Below are 21,043 nucleotides of genomic sequence, written 5' to 3' on the forward strand. Positions count from 1 at the left end.
AAAGGGGAAATGCGCGTATGTCCCTCATTACTGTTGCCTTGTAAAGTGAGAGAGTTAACCGTTGAGGGCTCAGCCAATTGCTAGTTCATCATTTAGCAGAAAGGGAAGTATCCCACCCTCTGACTCCTCCACCTCAACCAAGCTTCACAATCATCATCACTGTGTACCAGTATTAAATTGTTTGTTTAAAACTTATATATAAATAAAATAGTCTTTTTTGTCTGGTGAAAAAAGATTCCCTGGAACCTAATCCCCCTATTTACATTAATTCTTAGGGGGAAATTGTATTCGCTTAACATCGTTTCGCTTAAAGTTGCATTTTTCAGGAACATAACTACAACATTAAGTGAGGAGTTACTGTACAGTCTCCTATGGGAAATATCCAGCACAATTGTCTGAATATGAAAACACTGCCTCTCTTTCCTTGGGATGAAAACTTCCCTGGAGCACTTGGTGGAATAAAGGCAACAGTATTTAAGTTCTTCAGAGTTGACCTGGTTCATGTATTGAACCAACAATTTGATACCTCATGACTCTTATACAAAGCAGGCAAGATAAATTTTATAAATTCTGTAACTAAGGACTAAACTCTCTCCCTAGATGCATCCACACAAGACTCGCTGGATAAATAGAGGCCCTTTGTGCACACCTGAGCATGTGGCTGATATAATGTACTTTTGCATTTATTTATTTATGGATAATAAGCAGTAGTACCTTGTAGAAACTCCTGCATGGTATTTGTGATACATAAAATTGAATGAATGTATTCTTTATTTTATAGACAACTGGCAGAAGAAAAATATCAAGAAAACCTCAAAAGAATGCAAGAACTGAGGTCCCGTAACTTTCAGCAATTGAGTATAGATGTGCTTCATGTAAGTATGAACTCACCCTTAGAGTGTTTCAGACATACACTCAAACTACAGTGTCAGTTTCTAACACTTCTACAGTATTGTGGACCAAATCCTGCCCCCAGATATGTAGTTTGGATTGTGCATAGAAATATAGAAAACTCAGTCGAACTTGGTTCCGTATTGAGGAAAATTTCCTTCAGTAACTCAGGTACACTTCAATGGATGTCTTTATCAGTCCCATGGCATCATTTCCTTTTCCTAAACTAATTCTTAAAACCAAACATATGCACTGAAATTTTGGACTCTACTGCCTGCTTCTGCTTCCCCCACACTTGAAGTCATAGTTCAAAATAAATTCATTTTCAAGATAGTGTTAAGATGGTAATCTCTAAAATACCATACTTTGGTAGGGCTGCTGCTTCCTTTTATTTATTTAGTTAAGAAGATTACTTTGAATTTTCCATCCAGCCTTTAGTAAGAAGGAAGTCTCAGAGTGTCTCCCCATGCAAGATTTTATTTGGCCTGAAGCTATCTGCAAGAGGAAATAAGTCAGTTTAGCACCAGCTCTGCAGCTCATCACATATGCAGCAAAGATAGTTTGAAAAAGTCAATCAGCACATCCTGGAAATTATGCCTTTTTGTTTAGCATTTAATAGCTTCTCTCTGGCATGTCAGTATGTTTCTGTTTCCCACTGTCTCTAGTGAAATAGTAATGTTTATCTGTCTTTAAGAAATAACAATTGCTGGTGGTCAGTTTTTTTTAAAAAATGATTTAAAAGTCCTTTTAAAAAAAGTGATTGCTTATTACAAGTACCCAGCAGTTGTATAGATCAGAGTATCTGTTAGACTATGGTCATGCTGAGGTTTCTAACTGATTATATTTATTAATGTTGTTTCAAATAAGGAATCTGATGAGCAGACTTCAAAGCATCTAATTCAATCTCAGCCAGTCACTGCACTGGACTACATATCCATAGGACATAAAGAACGAAGTGAGAATGAGACACCGGGCAGGCTCTGTATGTCAGAACCTGTGGAGCACGGTAAGAGTTTGAAACTGTATTGCAAGTTAATCCACTTTCTATTTGAAACTTCATATAAACAGGGAAAGGTTTAATTTTTTTTCTCCTTTGGTTAACGTGTAGCAGAGAAATTTCAATAAAAATCGATCAGGGTTGCTAAGAAATTAAAAATCTACAAGAGAAGGAAGGATGGATGCTGAATATGGGACTGCAGTATAGAGACATGAGGTTTTTATGTTTCTTGAGTCTAGGGGAGCTGGGAGTATCAAAAGGTGGTGAACTCCACCTCCAAGTGAGGGGCTGGGTTAAGAAGCAGACAGCTTTCATCTTCACACCTTCAGGTGACTGGTGTGGAACAGCATTATGCTCAGCAGTCATCTTTCCAGCTGCAAATCAACTGTATATTGATGGGATTTTACACAAAATTGTATCACAGTGAGAAAAGCAGATGAAAAACCTTTGAGCCTTGCTCATCTGTATTGGCCTAAAATGCTTAGTCACTGTCCTGGTGTCATGAAAATCTATATAACATGTGCCTTGCTTGTGGATGGATGAGCAAAGGGGGAAAGCTCAGGCTTCCATACACTGAAAATAAAGTTTTACGTAGAATAACGTACTCTTTTAGTATAATATTTCTGACAGCACACAGAGATGTTCTGTTTCTTTCTAGAATGGTAACTCATTTGCTTCTTAATGCTTAGGAAGCAGATACTGTATTTTTCTGTGTGCCTGTTGTACTGGTGAATGGTCAAAAATCCTGGGGACCGAAGGCTTCCATTTTTTCACAGGAGAGGCATGTTATAGACGGGACAGGGACAGTGCAAGTTTCCAACCCATATGTGTCAACTGTGATCTGTAAGGAATTGCTTCGAGGACCAAAGTAGTTCAGTCTTCATGCTTACTCATTCATTGGCCTGTCTGCTGAGACTTCCAACTTGGGGCTAGTTGTAGTGGTGGATTTTGTGATGTGGGTGCCTCTCCACTGAGAACAGGACTGAAACAACCAAACACCAAGTCTAACTGAAGAGATGTAATTTTTGAAGTCAGTGGGTTTTGGATCAAGCCCATAAAGTGTAAAAATAAAAAAGGGAGCATGTATATGAAGTTTTCATATAAATAATATATGAACTAGGGGTATATCTGAAAAGTTCAAAGATTTTAATTAAATTATAAACCACTTCTGTGATGTACTAACTTCACAAAGTCTGACCCGTGTGGTTAATGAGAGTGACATGTTGACTGTGAATTACAGCCTCTTAAAACAGTGTGTTTGTTAGATCTCTATATTTATGTAATATTTACACGCAAATGTATGCATTAAATTATTAATACTGAAAACTATTGAGACTACTTTCCATTCGTTGCTCTTGGTTTAAATGTTAACTTTTTATTTAGATATATCAAAAAACCTAAATTGGGAACATCAAAATTGCCTTTAAAAAAATAGAAAATAGCTTTTAATTTTCAGTGTAGCAGCATTTATGCCTAACATGGTTGGCTTGCTCTTTCATAGTATCGAGAGAGAGAGAGAGACTGTGTGGGAGAGAACACAGCTGCTAGAAAGTATGTCCAGGGGAGAGAGACAGTTGGACATAGGAGACCAACAAGGAGCAATGGAAATGAGGCTGTGAGTGGGAGTGTACCGGGGAGAAGCAGATGCAGAACAGCATGGGAGCGGGGAGGAAATCTATGTCTATCTTTAGAGTTAATCCGTTTTAAATAAATCTGATGGGTACTTATGATAAGGATTGGTTGAGAGCATATAAACACTACCTAACTTTATACTCCCATCATTGAAAAGTTTGGCCAGCTGCTGTTAATTTTCAAGTTACAATTTTCTGCTGAAACTATATTTCCACAATAAAATGTATGTTTGTATGAATATACTATAGAGCACAAAAATAAAAAAAAACTTGGAACTAGTTTATACAATGACATTTTGAGGTTCTTACACTTCAATTGAAAGTTTATCCAGATGACTGTATGAAATACTTGCACTCCACTAGGAGAGATCATCCAATAAGAGTTGGAAGATTGAGTTTAATTAGTACCTCAGTTCTAAGTGGCAAGGAGACTTAATCAAATTTTTGAAGTATTAGGTACATCTACTAAAAGCTGAGGGGAAAACCCACAGCATTGAAGTTAATTAAAATGATGAACAAGCACAGGATCATTGGTGATCACCAGTTCAAACATGAAATGAGGCTTCAGCTTGCTAGAGAAATCCACATCAGTTAATTGCTTTCACCTTTAATACAACTTTCATGAAGGGAGCAAGTCTACCTGTGAGTGTGCCTGTCATAATGGTTTTCACTTCACTCTCACCAGTATGCATATGAGGCATAGGAATTACCTGCAATTTACAAAGAACTGACCAATTTATTCTTCAAGCAGTTCTCTTTTTCAGAGGATGAATGGGGTCTGGTATGGATAACTAAATGCTCACTGCAGTCTGCAAACTGGTAGTCGGTAGAGCTAGATGTAGAGAAGGCCACACTTCTTAAAATTTCTAACACGTTAGTTGTTACTTCGACTCTACATCATGCTACTGTTCAAAATCAGGTTACACACAGACAGTGAATTGTAAAATGACATAATTCTCCAGAACTGTGAAGAAATAATCAGCTTCTTACACTGTCTATAGAAGCAGAGGTGCTGCTTACCTCTTGGGGTCCCTGAGCAGGAATATTTTGGAATCCCCCTTGCCTTTCATCCACCCCCTAAAAATATGTTACCTCCACAGACCAAAAAATTCTCAACACCACACATTGTAACCCGCTTGTTAAAAAGTCCATGTTAAATAAGATGAACAGCATTTGAGGGTAATGCTAAATCAGGGCCCCCTTTAGCTTCTTGGGGCCCTAAGCAATTGCTTAGTCTGCTTATACCTAGTGCCACCGTTATATAGAAGGATGCTGATGGCAATTTGAATATTATTTTTAAACAAGAGAAGATTTAAATTAGTTCTTCAACATTTCACTCCTTACTATGCCATCCAGATGAATTATGAAAATTTATTCCTTTCACATAGGGACCAGGGCTGCTGCAGAACCATCTGAGGCTCACGGGACTGCAGCTGATTCAGAGCATGACTCCTGAACCCAACTGTTCAGATGTCTACTGTTAAGCTAGAGCAGTTTGTGACTGCCAGTATGCCTTGACATTCTGTCATTTTTCCCTATCTACTTCAACGGCTTTGTGCACATATTCTGCACCACCCTCTTGTACTCAATAAAGAATGCAGAACACAGCTAAAGAGAAAAATATGGGCTCTAGCTTACAGAAAGCACTTTGAAAATCGTATACAAATATATTAGTTAACCTTGAGCAGATGGGAATTCAGTCTTAGCCTGATAGGCAGTAAAAGTGACACATGAGATGAATCACAAATTATGCTGATTTTTTTTTTAATGAGCCAAGTTCTTTGCTCCTGTGCAAAGGAGATAAAGTATGAAGTTGTGTCTGTAACAAGCATATCTCCAGAACTCTGATATTTGCTCCCCTTTGTGCACTGAGAGGCAAAATTTGGCATTGCCAACATAGGCAAGTTTCTACAAAATGGGAATACAGGCTAGAAAAGAGTCTGGCTTCTGGGAAGCAATGTTAGGCATACCGACCCCAGAACGAGAGAACCCTCACTGTGTACACTATGCAGAATTTATTTCAACTACCTGCTGGAGTCTGCATCTGTGTGCCTCTCCGTTTTCAGTCCATTTGCTGGCAGAGATGGGAAGCATTTGAAAGGTGCCTGCCATGGTGGTGTCAAGGTTCACTGGAAAGTCAAAAGGGAGTGGACAGGGGTCTGTTTCCTGAATCATTAACCTCTAGGCTTAGGAGAGCTCACTCTGATGTAGGCATAAGAATCCCTAGTAGTTCTCTGTACTAGTAAGTTAAGTGGTGTGTCGACAGATGTGTTTGTATTCCATTGAGTCTGCAGTTTGTAGGATTCTGCCAGTACAGCCCCAATATGTAGGTGCATTTTTGTGCCCATGCTGTAGCAGAAGATTTAGCCATTTTGACCAATTTTCTTTAAAGGCTTGCAGTGTGTAAAACACAGTGCTTACCATGGTAGGTGTTCAGTGAGTTAACAAAACTATCGGAAGAATTTTTTTTTAAATTGCCATAAGTGTTTTTTGTCATTAAAATTGATGCATCTTCACTCACCAGTCTGGATTAATAGGTTGTTTCCTCTTCCTACCAGGAGGCAACAGTATCGCAGAAGAGTGAAATAATTTGCTTTGGGGTATTTTCCTGAAAAAACCATTGTTATTAATCATTGATAGTTACACCAATTCAGCCAGCTGTAGCCAGGTCAATGTAGATCAGCTGCATCCTTGCCCACTCAAAAGTGTAGAATTTGCAGAATAAGTGCAAAGGATTTATGATTTATAAAATAATAATTGAGTTATAAAACAATTTTTTCGTTATTGAAATTGTTTTCATGTGACTTAGTTTCTTGAACTGATTCTTCTAGTATAATGTCTTCCCAGTTCAGTGCCTCAATTAACTTGTATAAATGGAGATTATTGGAGAGAAATATAATATAGTTGAATTTAGTATTCAGTGAGAAATGTTGATGTTCTGATCTTATTTTTCTGAGAAGTAATGAGTCATTCATCATCTGAATACTTTAAAACAGGCTAGGCAAAGCAGCTGAGAATATTTTGCATTGTCAGATAATCTCCTAGGATTTTTCCGTCTCTAATTTCTTTGCTGAAAAGAAAGAGGCATGAAAACTTTAGACAAAATCTTACATTGGGATTGTGTGCATATGCTTTGCTCTTTATTTAATCACTATTAGTAGTAAAAGTAAAGTAACTGAATATTCATTATTTGCTTCTGTTTAAGTTATATATAATATTGCTGATGAACAATGTTGCGTTTACTCCTGTTATGTTTTAACTATTGTATTCCAGCTCTATTCTGATCTATTAGAAAAAAGAAAACAAAGGAACTCCACTAAACCATTGCACAACTTGCAATTTCAATAAAATTAAAACCAGCAATCTTACTAGTTTTTCTACAGATTTCATGTCCTGGCCAAATTTCAACTCAATATTTGCATTGTAGCTTCCTAAATTCCCCTTGCATGTGTTTATTTTTCCACTTCCCATCCAGAAATACTAGTTTTCCAGCCCATATCCATTAATTTTTTTTATATTCCCTGTATATTAAGTAACACATTTTGTAGATTATGGGAACAAATGTGTATTGGGGTAATCCTATATGCGTATTCTCTATTGTTGCAAGTACATAACCTGGAGATATACGTTTCAAAGACCACCCCATTTTCTCATGATCATAAGGAAGAACAACCACCTGGGCTGATTTGATTGATATAGACTTGCTTTTTGTTATTGAAAGCCGTTATCTTCTGAAGTTTTGATTAGCTTTTACTATTCTTTTTTTCTTCTCTCTTTGATGTGTTTCATTTAATAAAGCATCCCTATTTGTATCATGTGAATTATGGCAGTGTAATGTTTTCTGGATATAGCTAGATGTCTTGTGATTATATATTCTTTCCCTCTAAACTGCAGTATATCAGAATAAAAACAAAACTGGCTGCATAATACAGCTGGTAAGTAGAGGCCAGTTTATGTGGGGGGGAGGGCAGAAGATGGCACACAACAAGAGTGAAACTCTTCTTATCTATCCAGTTGTTCCCAACAGTGAAATACATCTGCATCTGGAGTGAATTGAAACATGTACAGCTGCATCTGGAGTAGAGTGTGAATTTATCTATAGAGGAGGGCACAAGCTGATATAAAATAAGAGTAAAAGTCTCCTTGAAGCACAATCAGCCTTCCTGGTACAGGGGAGTATAACTGATGCCTTTTTCTGTCACCAATGTGAATATGGCCCATATAGGTAGGTAGGTAGATCAGATATATAATGCAGCTTCTGCTCTCATTCTTCTGTTTGAAAGCTTCTGAAATATAATGTAAGGTAATATTATTTTATTTTGTACTCATCTAGAATAGTATAAAGATAATTTCTTTAGAATAGCAGGTGCCCATTGTCCTGCCTAATTAGATTCTGAGTAAGAGCTTGGATGCTAAAGGCCACATTCTGCACTAAATTTACATCTGTGTAATATGATGCAAGTCAGTGTAGCTCTGCTGGTTTACACCAGTGGAGGATCTGGCCCTTAATGTTTTATTGTTCAGTTACTGTGGATAGAAGATGTCTGTTCTCATGTGATGGCTTTGCAAGGCAGTACCTAATAGGTTGTCAAGAGTGGTGTGGTAGTTTTAGATACACAGAAGAACAATGCTTATTGTGCTAAAGGCCTACTTCTCTTCTCACATAAGTTTCACACTGGTAAAATTGCACTAACCTCAGTAAAGTTCATCCTGATTTACATTAGCATAAATAGAAGTAGAACTGGGTTTTAATAAAAGTGGAAAATGAGGAAGAGTATGTTACAAACACACTGTCATTGTAGTCCTCATGTGAGACTCCTGCGGTGCTTCTCTGCTGTTACTGCAAAATACCTTCACACTTAATTTCTGGGCTCGCCAAACTGTATCCATCTTATCATTTCATCTTTACAACAAAGTGATTCATCTAAGTGACAAAAATGGATAGAACAATGAAAATTTAAAGCCATGTACTCTTATTTTTGGCTCAAGTACCACTTAACATTCATATCGATTTCACAGCTGAAAGGTCACAGTAAGCAAGAGGGGGACAAATGTTTACTATTTTTAAAAAAGTATTTATGAACCCATGCATGCAAACACAGTTAACCCACCCATGGTATATTTCTAAATAGGAAAGGGAATATGAAGACTCCAAATGGGGTAAACATCTAACCTGGGATTGAAAGGACATATATATATAACAGAATCTCAGATTTGCAGTCAAGCTCTTTTCTCTGCTACACCAGAGGAAATCAAGTATAGTTCTTCAGATAATTACTCCAGATTTACACTGGTGTAGCAGAAGAGAATTTGGCCCACAGAGCATGTGTAAGGAGGTTCACAGTTCCTGTATACAGTGAAGGATTCCTGCACACTGTTGTGCAGGGCTGATTTGTGGATGGGTTGGGATCAGTAAATCTTCTACTGCTATGAATCCTCTGATTCTCCCTTCTCCTCCACCTCCTTTCACCTCGTCCCCATGAGGCTCTGGGGCCACAGAGCCTAATTCGACCTCAGTTCAGCAAAGCACTTAGGCACATGCTTAAGTTGAATCGTGTACTTAAAGCCATCTATATTTAAGTTGTAGTTAAGCACATGCTTAAGGATTTTTCTGAATTTGGGTCTTAGGTTGCAGTGGTGGCTGCAGAGATGCCCAGTTCCCACTCTGCAGCCTGGAGGAGAAGAATTTCTTCCTTCATTACCCCTCTTTAGATCTCCAGCACCTAGGTACATTATTTGGACTGAGTGCTGAAGAGGGCTTGTCCATTTGTTTTCATAGATTAATAGATTATAAGGCCAGAAGGGACCACTATGATGATCTAGCCTGATCTCCTGTATAATACAGTCCATAGGACTTCCTTGAATTAATTTGTGTTTGAGCTAAAGCAGATCTTTTAGAATAACATCCAATCTTGATTTTAAAATTGGCAGTGATGGAGAATCCACCAGAACCCTTGGTAAATTGTTCCAATGACTAATTATACTCACTATTAAAAAATGTGCCTTGTTTCCAGTCTGAATTAGTCTAGCTTCAACTTCCAGCCATTGGATTGTGTTATACCTTTCTCTACTAGATTCAAGAGCCCATTATTGAATTTTTGTTCCCATGTAGGTACTTACAAATTGGATCAAATTGCTCCATAATATTCTCTTTGTTGAGCTAAATAGTTTGAGCTCACGACTATAAGCACATATTTCAATCTTTTAATCATGCTTGTCGCTCTTCCCTGAACCCTGTCCAATGTGTTAACACCCCGTAAAGCTCTAAGGATGTGGGTCATCAGTTTCAACGGGTGTAGAACCTGGTGCTGTGGGGGACCTTGGGCTCCGACACACCCTTGTCATCCACCAAGGCAGACAGACAAAGTGGCACCTCACTAATCTTGAAAGGTCAGGTCTGGGGCATCTGATTGGCTTGCACCTACTACTTAAGCCAGAACCCAGGTGGGTTGACTGAGCAACTGCATAGGCTCCCTGTGGCTGCCACATCAGGCGCCACTCTTTGCCTGTCTCCTGCAATCTGGATCCAGTCTTGTTCTGGTTCCTGCTCTGCTCCCATTCCGTTCCTAGTTACCACCTTGCTCCTCCTCCATGTCGGATCCTTGCCTCAGCTCTTGTTTCTGATCTTATGCCTCGCTCTTGACCATTGGTTCTGACCCTTGGCTCAACTCCTGACTCTGACTCCAGTTCTGACCTTTGGCTTGACTCCTGACCATCAGGTCAGACCACCCATGTCCCAGTTCCTAACAATTGCCAAGACATGCTTAGACTTCACTCTTCATGGTACCTGAATGGAGGAGGAGGGCTTGCTGCTACCCAGCAGTTCCTCCTTGGCCCTAGTCTGCCAGAAACAAGTTAACTTCAGACCAGGAATCTAGCACTGTGGACCCAAGTGACTCCATTTTCCGAGAATCAGTTGCTCCACAAACAACTTGCTCATTCCTATGGAGAAGTTGCCACACTCCAGGCTCAGGGGGGACCTTCTTCACTCAAGCAGGATCCCTCAGTTCCCCTACCTGAATGTTTTGATGGTGATCACTGGACGTTTAGGGGATTTTTGAGCCAGCACCATTTGTTTTTCTTACTCTGTCCTCACACGTAACCACATAGACCAGGCAAAGGTGGAACTGGTGATGAGCCTACTTACAGGGGAAGTGCTGCGCAGGGCTTTGCCCCTTTTGGAGCAGGGCAGTCCACTTTTTGATAAAATGAGATGCATTCTCTGCTATATTTGATAACCTATATTGAGACTGTATTGCGGATGCAGTGCTGTGGAAGCAAGGAAAGGATTCTCAAATTACAAAGGATGAATATAAACAAATAATACAAGTATGTAGGGACAAAATTAATAAGGCCAAGGCACAAAATGAAATTAAACTAGCTAGAGACATAAAGGGTAACAAGAAAACATTCTACAACCACATTAGATGCAAGAGGAAGACCAAGGACAGGGAAGCCGGTTACTCAATGTGGAGAGTAGAACAATAATAGAAAATGTGGAAATGGAAGAAGTGATAAATGACTTTTTTCTTTGTTTTCATCAAAAAGTTTACTAGCAACTTAATGAATGCCAGTAAAAATGTGGTAAAATCAGAGGCTAAAATAGGGAAAGAACAAGTTTGAAATTACTTAGACAAGTTAGATGTTTTCAAGTCACCAGGTCCTGATGAAATATATCCTAGAGACTACTCAAGCAGCTGATGGAGGAGATATTTGAGCCATTAGTGATTATCTTCAAAAAGTCCTGGAAGATGGGTGAGATTCCAGATGACTGGAAAAGGGCAAATACAGCGCCAATCTATAAAAAGGGGAATACGGATAACCAAGGGAATTACAGATCAGCCATCTTAACTTTAGTACCCAGAAAGACAATGGAGCAAATAATTATGCAATCAGTTTGCAAATACCTAGAAGATAATAGAGTGATAAGTAACAGCATGGATTTGTTAGAACAAATCATGTCAAATCAACCTAATAGCTTTCTTTGACAGCGTAACAAACTGTGGATAGGAGGAAGTGGTAGATGTGATATACTTGACTTTAGTAAGGCCTTTGATACTGTATCACATTACCATCTCATAAACAAACTAGGGAAATGCAGTCTAGATGGAGCTACTGTAAAGTAAGTACATAACTTGTTGGAAAACCACTCCCAGAGGGTAGTTATCGGTGGTTCCTAGTCAAGCTGGAAGGATATGACAAGTGGGGTCCCGCAGGGATCACTTCTGGGTCCGGTTTTGTTCAATATCTTCACAAATTATGTAGATAATGGCATAGAGAGTACACTTATAAAGTTTGCGGATGATACCAAGCAGGGAGGGGTTGCAAGTGCTTTGGAGGATAGGATTGTAATTCAAAATGATCTGGACAAACTGGAGAAATGGTCTGAAGTAGATAGGATGAAATTCAATAAGGCCAAATGTGAAATACTCCAGTTAGGAAAGCCCAATCAGTTGCACACATACAAAACTGCCTAGGAAGGAGTACTGCGAAAGGGATCCGAGGATCATAGTGAATCACAAGTTAAATATGAGTGAACAGTGTAATACTTGCCAAAAAAAAAAAGCGAACATCATTCTGGGATGTATTAGCAGGAGTGTTGTAAGTAAGACACAAGAGGTAATTCTTCCGCTCTACTCTGCGCGGATTAAGCCTCAGCTGGAGTATTGTGCCTAGTTCTGGGTGCCATATTTCAGGAAACGTGGACAAATAGGAGAAAGTCCAGAAAAGATCAGCAAAGATGATTAAAAGTTTAAAACTACCTTCGAGCTCAACAGATCTGCTCCTTGGGAGAAATTCATCCCTGCACCAGTGCTGAACCCAGTGTAGGGGCAGTTTGTGTTTCCTCTACAATGAGGCTGCAGAAGACCAACTTGGCCCCCATGCAAGTTAAGTTTTTGCATGAGAAGGGAATATCTGGGATGTAGCAATGTCCAGGCCACAACCCATCCTGCCCTTATGGCTGGGGCTCCTCCAGTGGGTGGCACAGAGTAGAATCTATAATGTAACCTTAACTTAGCTATGGAATCACAAAGATACATCCATACTGTAGTCTTTATGGTTATGAGGATACTATGCTAATCACACAGAGGTGCACTTAACAATTAGTTATTCTAACGATTATTCTATTACAGTTTATGTCCAGAGTCAAAAAGCAAAATGCGATATTTTCTAAAGGCATTTGATGTTTGTAACTATCTCTGACATCACATCTCGGGTAATTACTTTTAGTGTGCAGTCCCCTAATATGCATGCATGCAGCCATAACTCAGATGGTGTATGCTCTCAATGGGGGCCCTTTAGCAATGTGGCCTAAACTGTTTAAGTCTTTGCTCCTCTCTTTCAGTTAGGTACAACATATTTAGAAATTATCCAACAAGGCTTACGAAAAAGTTGGGTGAAAAATTTAACCATGAACTCTACATTTTCTTTGTATGTGTGAGAATTTCTTATTTAGATTCAGTTGAAACTTTATCCACTTGAAATTCAAAGCAATACATCCAAACCTTACAATTAGCAATGGAAATATAGAAATAATGTATGCAATTATTGTAATGTACTTTGCTATTTTGGAATTATAATAACATCAGGGGGATTGCCAGGTGTAATATGTTGCAATGTATTTATTAAGTTAATGAATTTAAAATATTATAATGAGTGAAGTGTACAAAAATAAAAAGGGAATAGATTATAAAACAGAGAGGCTGGGTGAATGGAGCGGACTGATGGACAAAGGTGAGAGATGAAAACTTTATAACAATTGAAAAGTGATTAGCACAAAAGAAAGCAGCTAATGCCAAGATCCTCAGTAGATCTTCTGAGAGTTTATGGTGAGAAGCAAGGATAGATTCTGCATTTCAAGTGTTTTTTTACGTTGGATGTAGGGAAATACTGAGTAGGAGTAGAGAGGGTATATTACCTCTTTATTTGAAACTGATGTGACTGTTACTGCAATATCGTGTCCAGTTCTGGTACTCTCAATTCAAGAAAAATGTGTTAGGAACTGGGATGTAGACAGTCTGGCCCAATGATCAGAGCAAGAGTCAAAATCTGAAGTTGAACCAAGGGTCAGAGCCAGAATCAGAGCTGATGGTCAGGAGTGATGGTAAGGACAAGAGTGAGAGATAAGGCAAAGAACAGATACAGAACAGGAGCAGAGCAGAAACCAGGAGTAGTTGGACGCAGAATGCAGGAGACAGACAATGGGCAGATGTCCAATGCAACAGAGTCTTCACAATTGCTTGGGCAATCCACCTGGGTTATTTCCTGACTTAAGCAGTGAGTGTGAGCCAGTCAGTTTCCCTAGGCCTTGGGCATCCTGATAGGACTTCCTGTGGAACCTGATCTTCCAAGATTAATGAGATGCTGCTTTGTCTCCCTTTGTCATGACAAGAGAGTGTTGGAGACCTACGTCACCTGCAGCCCTGGGTGCTAGACCTGTCAAAACTGAGGACTTGCACTCTTAGATCATTACACCACCACCATCTTCAGACCCATTCCCTTCTGGGATAGCACTGGGACTGTATTGTTGGGATGATCCTGGTGAAACTTTTCCTTTCTGCTGGTGCTCTAAACGTGGGGTTGGAGACTGGGACTTGGCAGGTTGCAGGCAGACCTTTTGACAATATTTGGAAGAAAAATCTTCTCCTGTCAGAAAATAACAGGGTCAGACAGTCACTTTTCAGAGTGGAGCCACACTTTAAAATAACTATGTCCAAAAGCTAATCTTGGAGTGGACAAATGGGGCACAACATTTTGATTAGCTAATTCTGTGTAATATAATTAAACTATTACTAAGAGGAAGAAAATAATGAAATCAATAGAGCCAAATTCATCCTTCTCTATGGGTTTTAGTAGCATTACATAGGATCGGTTTGGTCCGTTGAGAATATTTTATGCACAGGAACTTGGAATATAAACATAAGAACCGCCATACTGGGTCAGACCAAAGGTCCATCTAGTCCAGTATCCTGTCTTCCAGCAGTGCTTCAATGCCAGGTGCTTCAGAGGGTATAAACAGAACAGGTAATCATCAAGTGATCCGTCCCCTGTTGCCCATTCCCAGCTTCTGAAAAACTTCACTAGATATAAGAAGAATGTAACTATTAACAAGCCAATATAATAACATAACAATAATATTGTAACTGTTATAAAAACCATGCAACTTTACTTAAAATATGTGACTGTGTTTACTGTCTACAGTTTGTGTTAAGTACTGCATCTATGCATAAAAGCCTATCTTTTCTCTGGATAACTGGATGTGGATAATTGTATTTAGAGCACCTTGTTCATGTAAGTCAATCATTAAAATATCAAAGCTGCACAGACTGAAGGAACAGCAGTTTTTCATCATTCCAGTGACCCAAATGAAATGCAGATCGTTTAATAAATGCTTTGGTGTAACTTCTCATCTTCTCTCCAAATATTCTCCCGAGAAATGCATCTTCAACACTAATGCAACAAATGTATTAAGAGTGGGATAAGTGTAAGCTTTTGTCTTCATTAATATAAACACTTCAAACATTTTGAACACATAGGGACAGCAAAATATATTCCTACACAATTGCCATTATTTTCTGATATGTGTTTTGTATTGCTTTTGTTTAACATCTTGGTATTAATAAAAGAACCTATATCTATCTTTATATAACCTTGATCAGCCACTTACCCAGTCAGAACATGGGCAGGTATTTTTTAAACCAACCCTGGGAATCACTTAATTCTTTCGTTGGATGAATGATCAGGTACATTCATATATGATTCCGAACACATACAGTTAGTAAACACTAACTGAACACAAAATGAAATTAATAAGCAGTTAAAGAGCAGACACATGCTCAGATTAATTTATAATGTTTTTCACAAGTGTACAAATTTTGTAGCAAATATTTACAAAATTTTACAGTGTTTACATAGCTTCATCAGGACTGGCTGCCAATTTTATAGTAGTGTGACTATAACAGCATTTATGGAGGGGCAGAAATACAATCTATTCTGTAATTCTGTGCATAGGGCCTAACTCTTCTCTTTCTTAAGCAAGTTCAAAAGTGGTGTAACTCTCTTGTCTTTAGTTGAGGTACTCCAGTGTGAATTAGAGGAAAATCAGGCCCACCTGGTCATGCCAATTAGGTCTGATAAAGTATTACAGATTGTCAGGACAACAAACATATGTTATATCCCATTGGCCTACTCTCCAGTGGTCTAAAGAACCCATTTCTAGGTCGGATGGTGTCTCTGTCCGAATGGAATGAGTGTAATTCTTATAATCAGGAGGATGCCTGTGGAGTGTGAGTGTGGCCCTTTATCTGGTAGGTAGGCAATGGAAAATTGCACAGATCTTGGGGCATTACTGAGGGCCGGGGTGTTTGCGTGGTGGTCTAGTGCCCCATACTTTCTGAGCCTACTTGTTCCTCACAGAAGCACATATTATTAACTACTTACACGGCAGTAGAACTTTTCATTCCATTTTACAGAGATGAGCTGAAACCCACCCACCCAACCAAAAAAAAAAAGAAAAAGTCAGCCATGGACATATAAACAGAGCACAGGTGATTAGGAAGCTATTGATAGACACTAAATACGGAACTCCCGGATGCAGGATTTACACATTCAGTTTGCATATTAAAACCATACTTCAGAGTAGCTGTGCCAAATTTGGTGGTTATGTAAACAGTCAGACTCAGTAACTAAATAAGTTAAAGCTGCTCAGAAAACAAGTGTAAGTGGCAACTTCCACCAACTTGGGTTTCAGTGCAAGTGAAAAATAGGTACAGTATAAATACCCTGTAGGATTTGAGGAGGTAACAGCAAGAAAAGCGACTATTTTAGCTTAGTTTATTTTTCTATGCCCACTCATTGCATCTCCTAGGTCTGTAATTTTTACACTCTGTTTTTCATCTCTGAAGTTGACCTGGCTAATTTAAAGTTAAAAGATGGGAAACAAAGGGCATAAATAAAGGGAATAAATTATCAGTTTTCAGAATGGAGAGAGGTAAATAGTGGTGTCCATCAGGGGTCTGTACTGGGACTAGTGCTGTTCAACATATTCATAAATGATCTGGAAAAAGATATAAACAGTGAGGTGGAAAAATTTGCAGACAATACAAAACTACTCAAGACAGTTAAGTCCAAAGCAGACTGGGAAGTGTTACAAAGGGATCTCAGAAAACTGGGTGACTGGGCAACAAAATGGCAGATGAAATTCAGTGTGGATAAATGCAAAGTAATGCACATTGGAAAACATAATGCCAACTATGCATACAAAATGATGGGGTCTAAATTAGCTATTACCACTAAAGAAAGAAACGTTGGAGTCATTGTGGATAGTTCTTTGAAAACATCTGCTTAATGTGCAGCAGGAGACAAAAAAGCGAACACACTGTTAGGAGCCATTAGTAAAGGGATAGATAATAAGAGAATATCATAATGGTACTATATAAAGACATGGTATGCCCACACCTTGACTACTGCATGCAGTTCTGGTTGCCCCATTTAAAAAAACGATATATTAGAACTGGAAAAAGTTCAGCGAAAGGCAACAAAAATAATTGGGGTATGGAACAGCTTCTATATGAGGAGAAGATTAAAAGCCTGGGACTTTTCATCTTGGAAGAAAGACGACTAGGGGGGATATGATAGAGATCTATAAAATCGTGAATGGTGTGGAGAAAGTGAATAAGGAAGTGTTATTTACTCCTTCTTATAACACAAAAGTTAGGGATCATCGAATGAAATTAATGGCAGCAGATTGAAAACAAACAAAAGGAAGTACCAGTACTACTTCATATAATGCACTATCCACTGTGGAACTCGTTGCCAGAGGATGTTATAAAGCCAAAAATATAACTGGGTTCAAAAAAGAATTAGATACGTTCATGGAGGATAGGTTCATCAATGGCTAAGAGCCAAGATGATCAAGGATGAAACTCTGTGCTCTGGGAGTAGATGACAGGGGATGGACCACTGAAATTGTGCTGTTCTGTTCATTCCTTCTGAAGCACCTGGCATTGGCCACTGTCAGAAGACAGGATCCTGGGCTAGATGGACTATTGATCTGACCCAGTATGGCTGTTTTATGTTATTAAGTATGAATCTCTTCTGTTAATCCCTGAGATATTCTTCAATCACTTACTTTCTGATCAGCATACATCCAACATGTAATTTTCATCCTTGTTTACATCTAAACTAAATTTACATTACATGTTAATATTTACATCCAGACTTTCATGCTGATATAGCTGCTTACACCATGTGTGTATCTGACCCATTCTATCTGACTGCTATGGTTCCAATAGACCCTAGTCTTGAAAATATCCCTAATTTACTGCTTGAAAATGGCACATCTGAATGGAATCTGGGGAGGAGGTAACTGCTTTCCCAAAATAGCAGCTAGTTATTTGATACATAAAGACTTCCTCCTTCACACTCACTGTCATCAAACTGAGACTGATAGTAGCAGGTAGTCTCTGCTATTTACAATAGGCATACAAAGGTATTTTTAAAGAGTTTTCTCGGACTGATCAAAAAGCTGAAGATAACCGCAGGACTCAGCATAGCTTTTAATATAGTTTTGTGGTCAGTTTTCCTTTAATGAGATGTACAGCTCTTGCTGTGCTGCTGCTGTGTTTCTGCTGGACACTATGCATGTTATAGGGCAACCTTTGAAATAATTGGATCTCCTCATGCATAAAGGAAATGGTTTCCAAAGACTGTTACTGAGTCTCCTGTGTTATCTTCGTCCTTGTACTGTTATTTCTCCCCCTGCTACCATCCTCACAAGCATTTCTGAATATTTAGAACTCATATGGGAGATTATGAGGCTATCGGACCTTCGAGCTGATCTTGAACGGCAACCACACACTCATCCATACCACTGCTGCCTCACTGTTCCTTGCTTTTCAATGCCCACTATGAATAGAGCCAGTCAGAAAACTATTTAGTTTCCACAAAAAATGGTGATAAAAACGATCATTTCCATTTTTGTTGCAATTTTTCTGCAAAAGTTTTGGGGTTTTATCAGAAAATCAATTTTTGTTTGTCTTTTTTTGCCACAAACAAACAAACAAAAATTAGCTTCAGCTGAAATTTTGTTGAAAAAAGGCACATTGAACATGGACATTTCTCACGGAGATTTTCCATATTGATAAAAAAGCTACTTTTCACTACAAAAAATATTTTGAACAAAATATGTCTAACAACTGTAACTGTGAGTCATAAGAAAACTCCAAAAAGCTCTGACTCATTTTTGAGCAAAATGTTATGTGAGCTCAGTTATTTCTGCTAGGTTCTCATCAGCAGAGACTCACCTCAAACCGTGTGGGACTAAATTCCATTCCGATTTACACATCACGCAACTCCATTAACATAAGAGGCATTGCACAAGAGGTAAATCAGCACTAAACAAAGTCCACTGTAGATAAAAGAAAGCTCTTTCCTGCTGTTAATCCTGTACCCCAAAGTACAAAATACCTATTCCTTTGTTGTTGTTTTTTACTTTTGTTGTATTCCTGGGTCTTGTGTTGCTATAGAATTCTGTCTGTGATTTGCTATTGTTTTTGTTCTTAGAGTCATAGAAATGAGGGATAGAAAAGACCGATCAAGAAAGGGGAAAAAATTCATAGGCAGGAGTCATAGACCAAGCTGGATGAGCAAGCATCTCAGAGAGGTGATTAAGAAAAAGCACAAAGCCTACAAGGAGTGGAAGATGAGAGGGATCAGCAAGGAAAGCTACCTTATTGAGGTCAGAACATGTAGGGATAAAGTGAGAAAGGCCAAAAGCCATGTGGACTTGGACCTTGCAAAGGGAATTAAAACCAATAGTAAAAGGTTCTATAGCCATATAAATAAGAAAACAAAGAAAGAAGAAGTGGGACCGCTAAACACTGAGGATGGAGTGCAGGTTAAGGATAATCTAGGCATGGCCCAATATCTAATCTAATCTTTGATCCTCGGTCTTTAATAAGGCTAATGAGGAGCTTACGGATAATGGAAGAATGACAAATGGGAATGAGGATATGGAGGTAGATATTACCACATCCGAAGCAGAAGCCAAACTTGAACAGCTTAATGGGACAAAATCGGGGGGCCCAGATAATCTTCATCCAAGAATATTAAAGGAACTGGCACATGAAATTGCAAGCCCATTAGCAAGAATTTTTAATGAATCAGTCAACTCAGAGGTTGTACCGTACGACTGGAGAATTGCTAACATAGTTCCTATTTTTAAGAAAGGGAAAAAAGGTGATCTGAATAACTATAGGCCTGTTAGTTTGACATCTGTAGTATGCAAGGTCTTGGAAAAAATTTTGAAGGAGAAAGTAGTTAAGGACGCTGAGGTCAATGGTAATTGGGACAGTATACAACATGGTTTTACAAAAGGTAGATCATGCCAAACCAACCTGATCTTCTTTGAGAAAGTAACAGATTTTTTAGACCATACGCAGTGGATCTAATTTACCTTGATTTCAGTAAGGCATTTGATACGGTTCGACATGAGGAATTATTAGTTAAATTGGAAAAGATGGGGATCAATATGAAAATTGAAAGCTGGATAAGGAACTGGTAAAAGGGGAGACTACAACAGGTCATACTGAAAGGTGAACTGTCAGACTGGAAGGAGGTTACTAGTGGAGTTCCTCAGGGATCAGTTTTGGGACCAATCTTATTTAATCTTTTTATTACTGACCTTGGCACAAAAAGTGGGAATGTGCTAATAAAGTTTGCAGATGACACAAAGCTAGGAGGTATTGCTAACACAGAAAAGGCCCGGTATATCATGCAGGAAGATCTGGATGACCTTGTAAACTGGAGTAATAGTAATAGGATGAAATTTAATATTGAAAAGTGCAAGGTCATGCATTTAGAGATTAATAACAAGAATTTTGGTTATAAATTGGGCACACATCAGTTGGAAGAAACAGAGGAGGAGAAGGACCTCGGAATATTGGTTGATCACCAGATGACTATGAGCCGCCAATGTGATATGGCTGTTAAAAAAGCTAATGCGGTTTTGGGATGCATCAGGTGAGGTATTTCCAGTAGAGATAAGATAAGGAGGTGAGACCCTATCTGGAATATTGTGTGGAGTTCTGGTCTCCCATGTTTAAGAAGGATAAATTCAAACTGGAACAGGTACAGAGAAGGGCTACTAGGATGATCCGAGGAATGGAAAACCTATTTTATGAAACGAGACTCAAAGAGCTTGGCTTGTTTATCCTAACCAAAAGAAGACTGAGGGGCGATAAGATTGCTCTTCATAGATATATCAGAGGGATAAATATCAGGGAGGGAGAGGAATTATTTAAGCTTAGTACAATGTGGACACAAGAACAAATGGATATAAACTGGACACTAGGAAGTTTAGACTTGAAATTAGACGAAGGTTTCTAACCATTAAAGGAGTGAAGTTCTGTAACAGCCTTCCAAGGGGAGCAATGGGGACAAAAGATGTATCTGGCTTCAAGACTAAGCTTGATAAGTTTATGGAGGCAATGGTATGATGGGATAGCCTAATTTTGGCAATTAA

At 38.7% G+C, this 21,043-nt stretch overlaps 1 protein-coding gene across 6 annotated transcripts in view; it reads left to right on the forward strand.

Annotated features, from left to right (window-relative positions):
• The window catches only part of NEK11 (NIMA related kinase 11), a 172,227-nt gene that overhangs the window by 82,141 nt on the left and 69,043 nt on the right, over positions 1–21,043 (forward strand). For all 6 annotated transcript variants that reach the window (XM_050938416.1, XM_050938417.1, XM_050938421.1 and 3 more), the window contains 2 exons: positions 782–875; positions 1,759–1,897. In XM_050938416.1, coding sequence (XP_050794373.1) covers positions 782–875; positions 1,759–1,897 — 233 coding nt within the window. The remainder of the gene's footprint in view (positions 1–781; positions 876–1,758; positions 1,898–21,043) is intronic.

Source organism: Gopherus flavomarginatus, chromosome 2 (assembly GCF_025201925.1).
Source record: "Gopherus flavomarginatus isolate rGopFla2 chromosome 2, rGopFla2.mat.asm, whole genome shotgun sequence".
Classification (NCBI taxonomy): domain Eukaryota; kingdom Metazoa; phylum Chordata; order Testudines; family Testudinidae; genus Gopherus; species Gopherus flavomarginatus.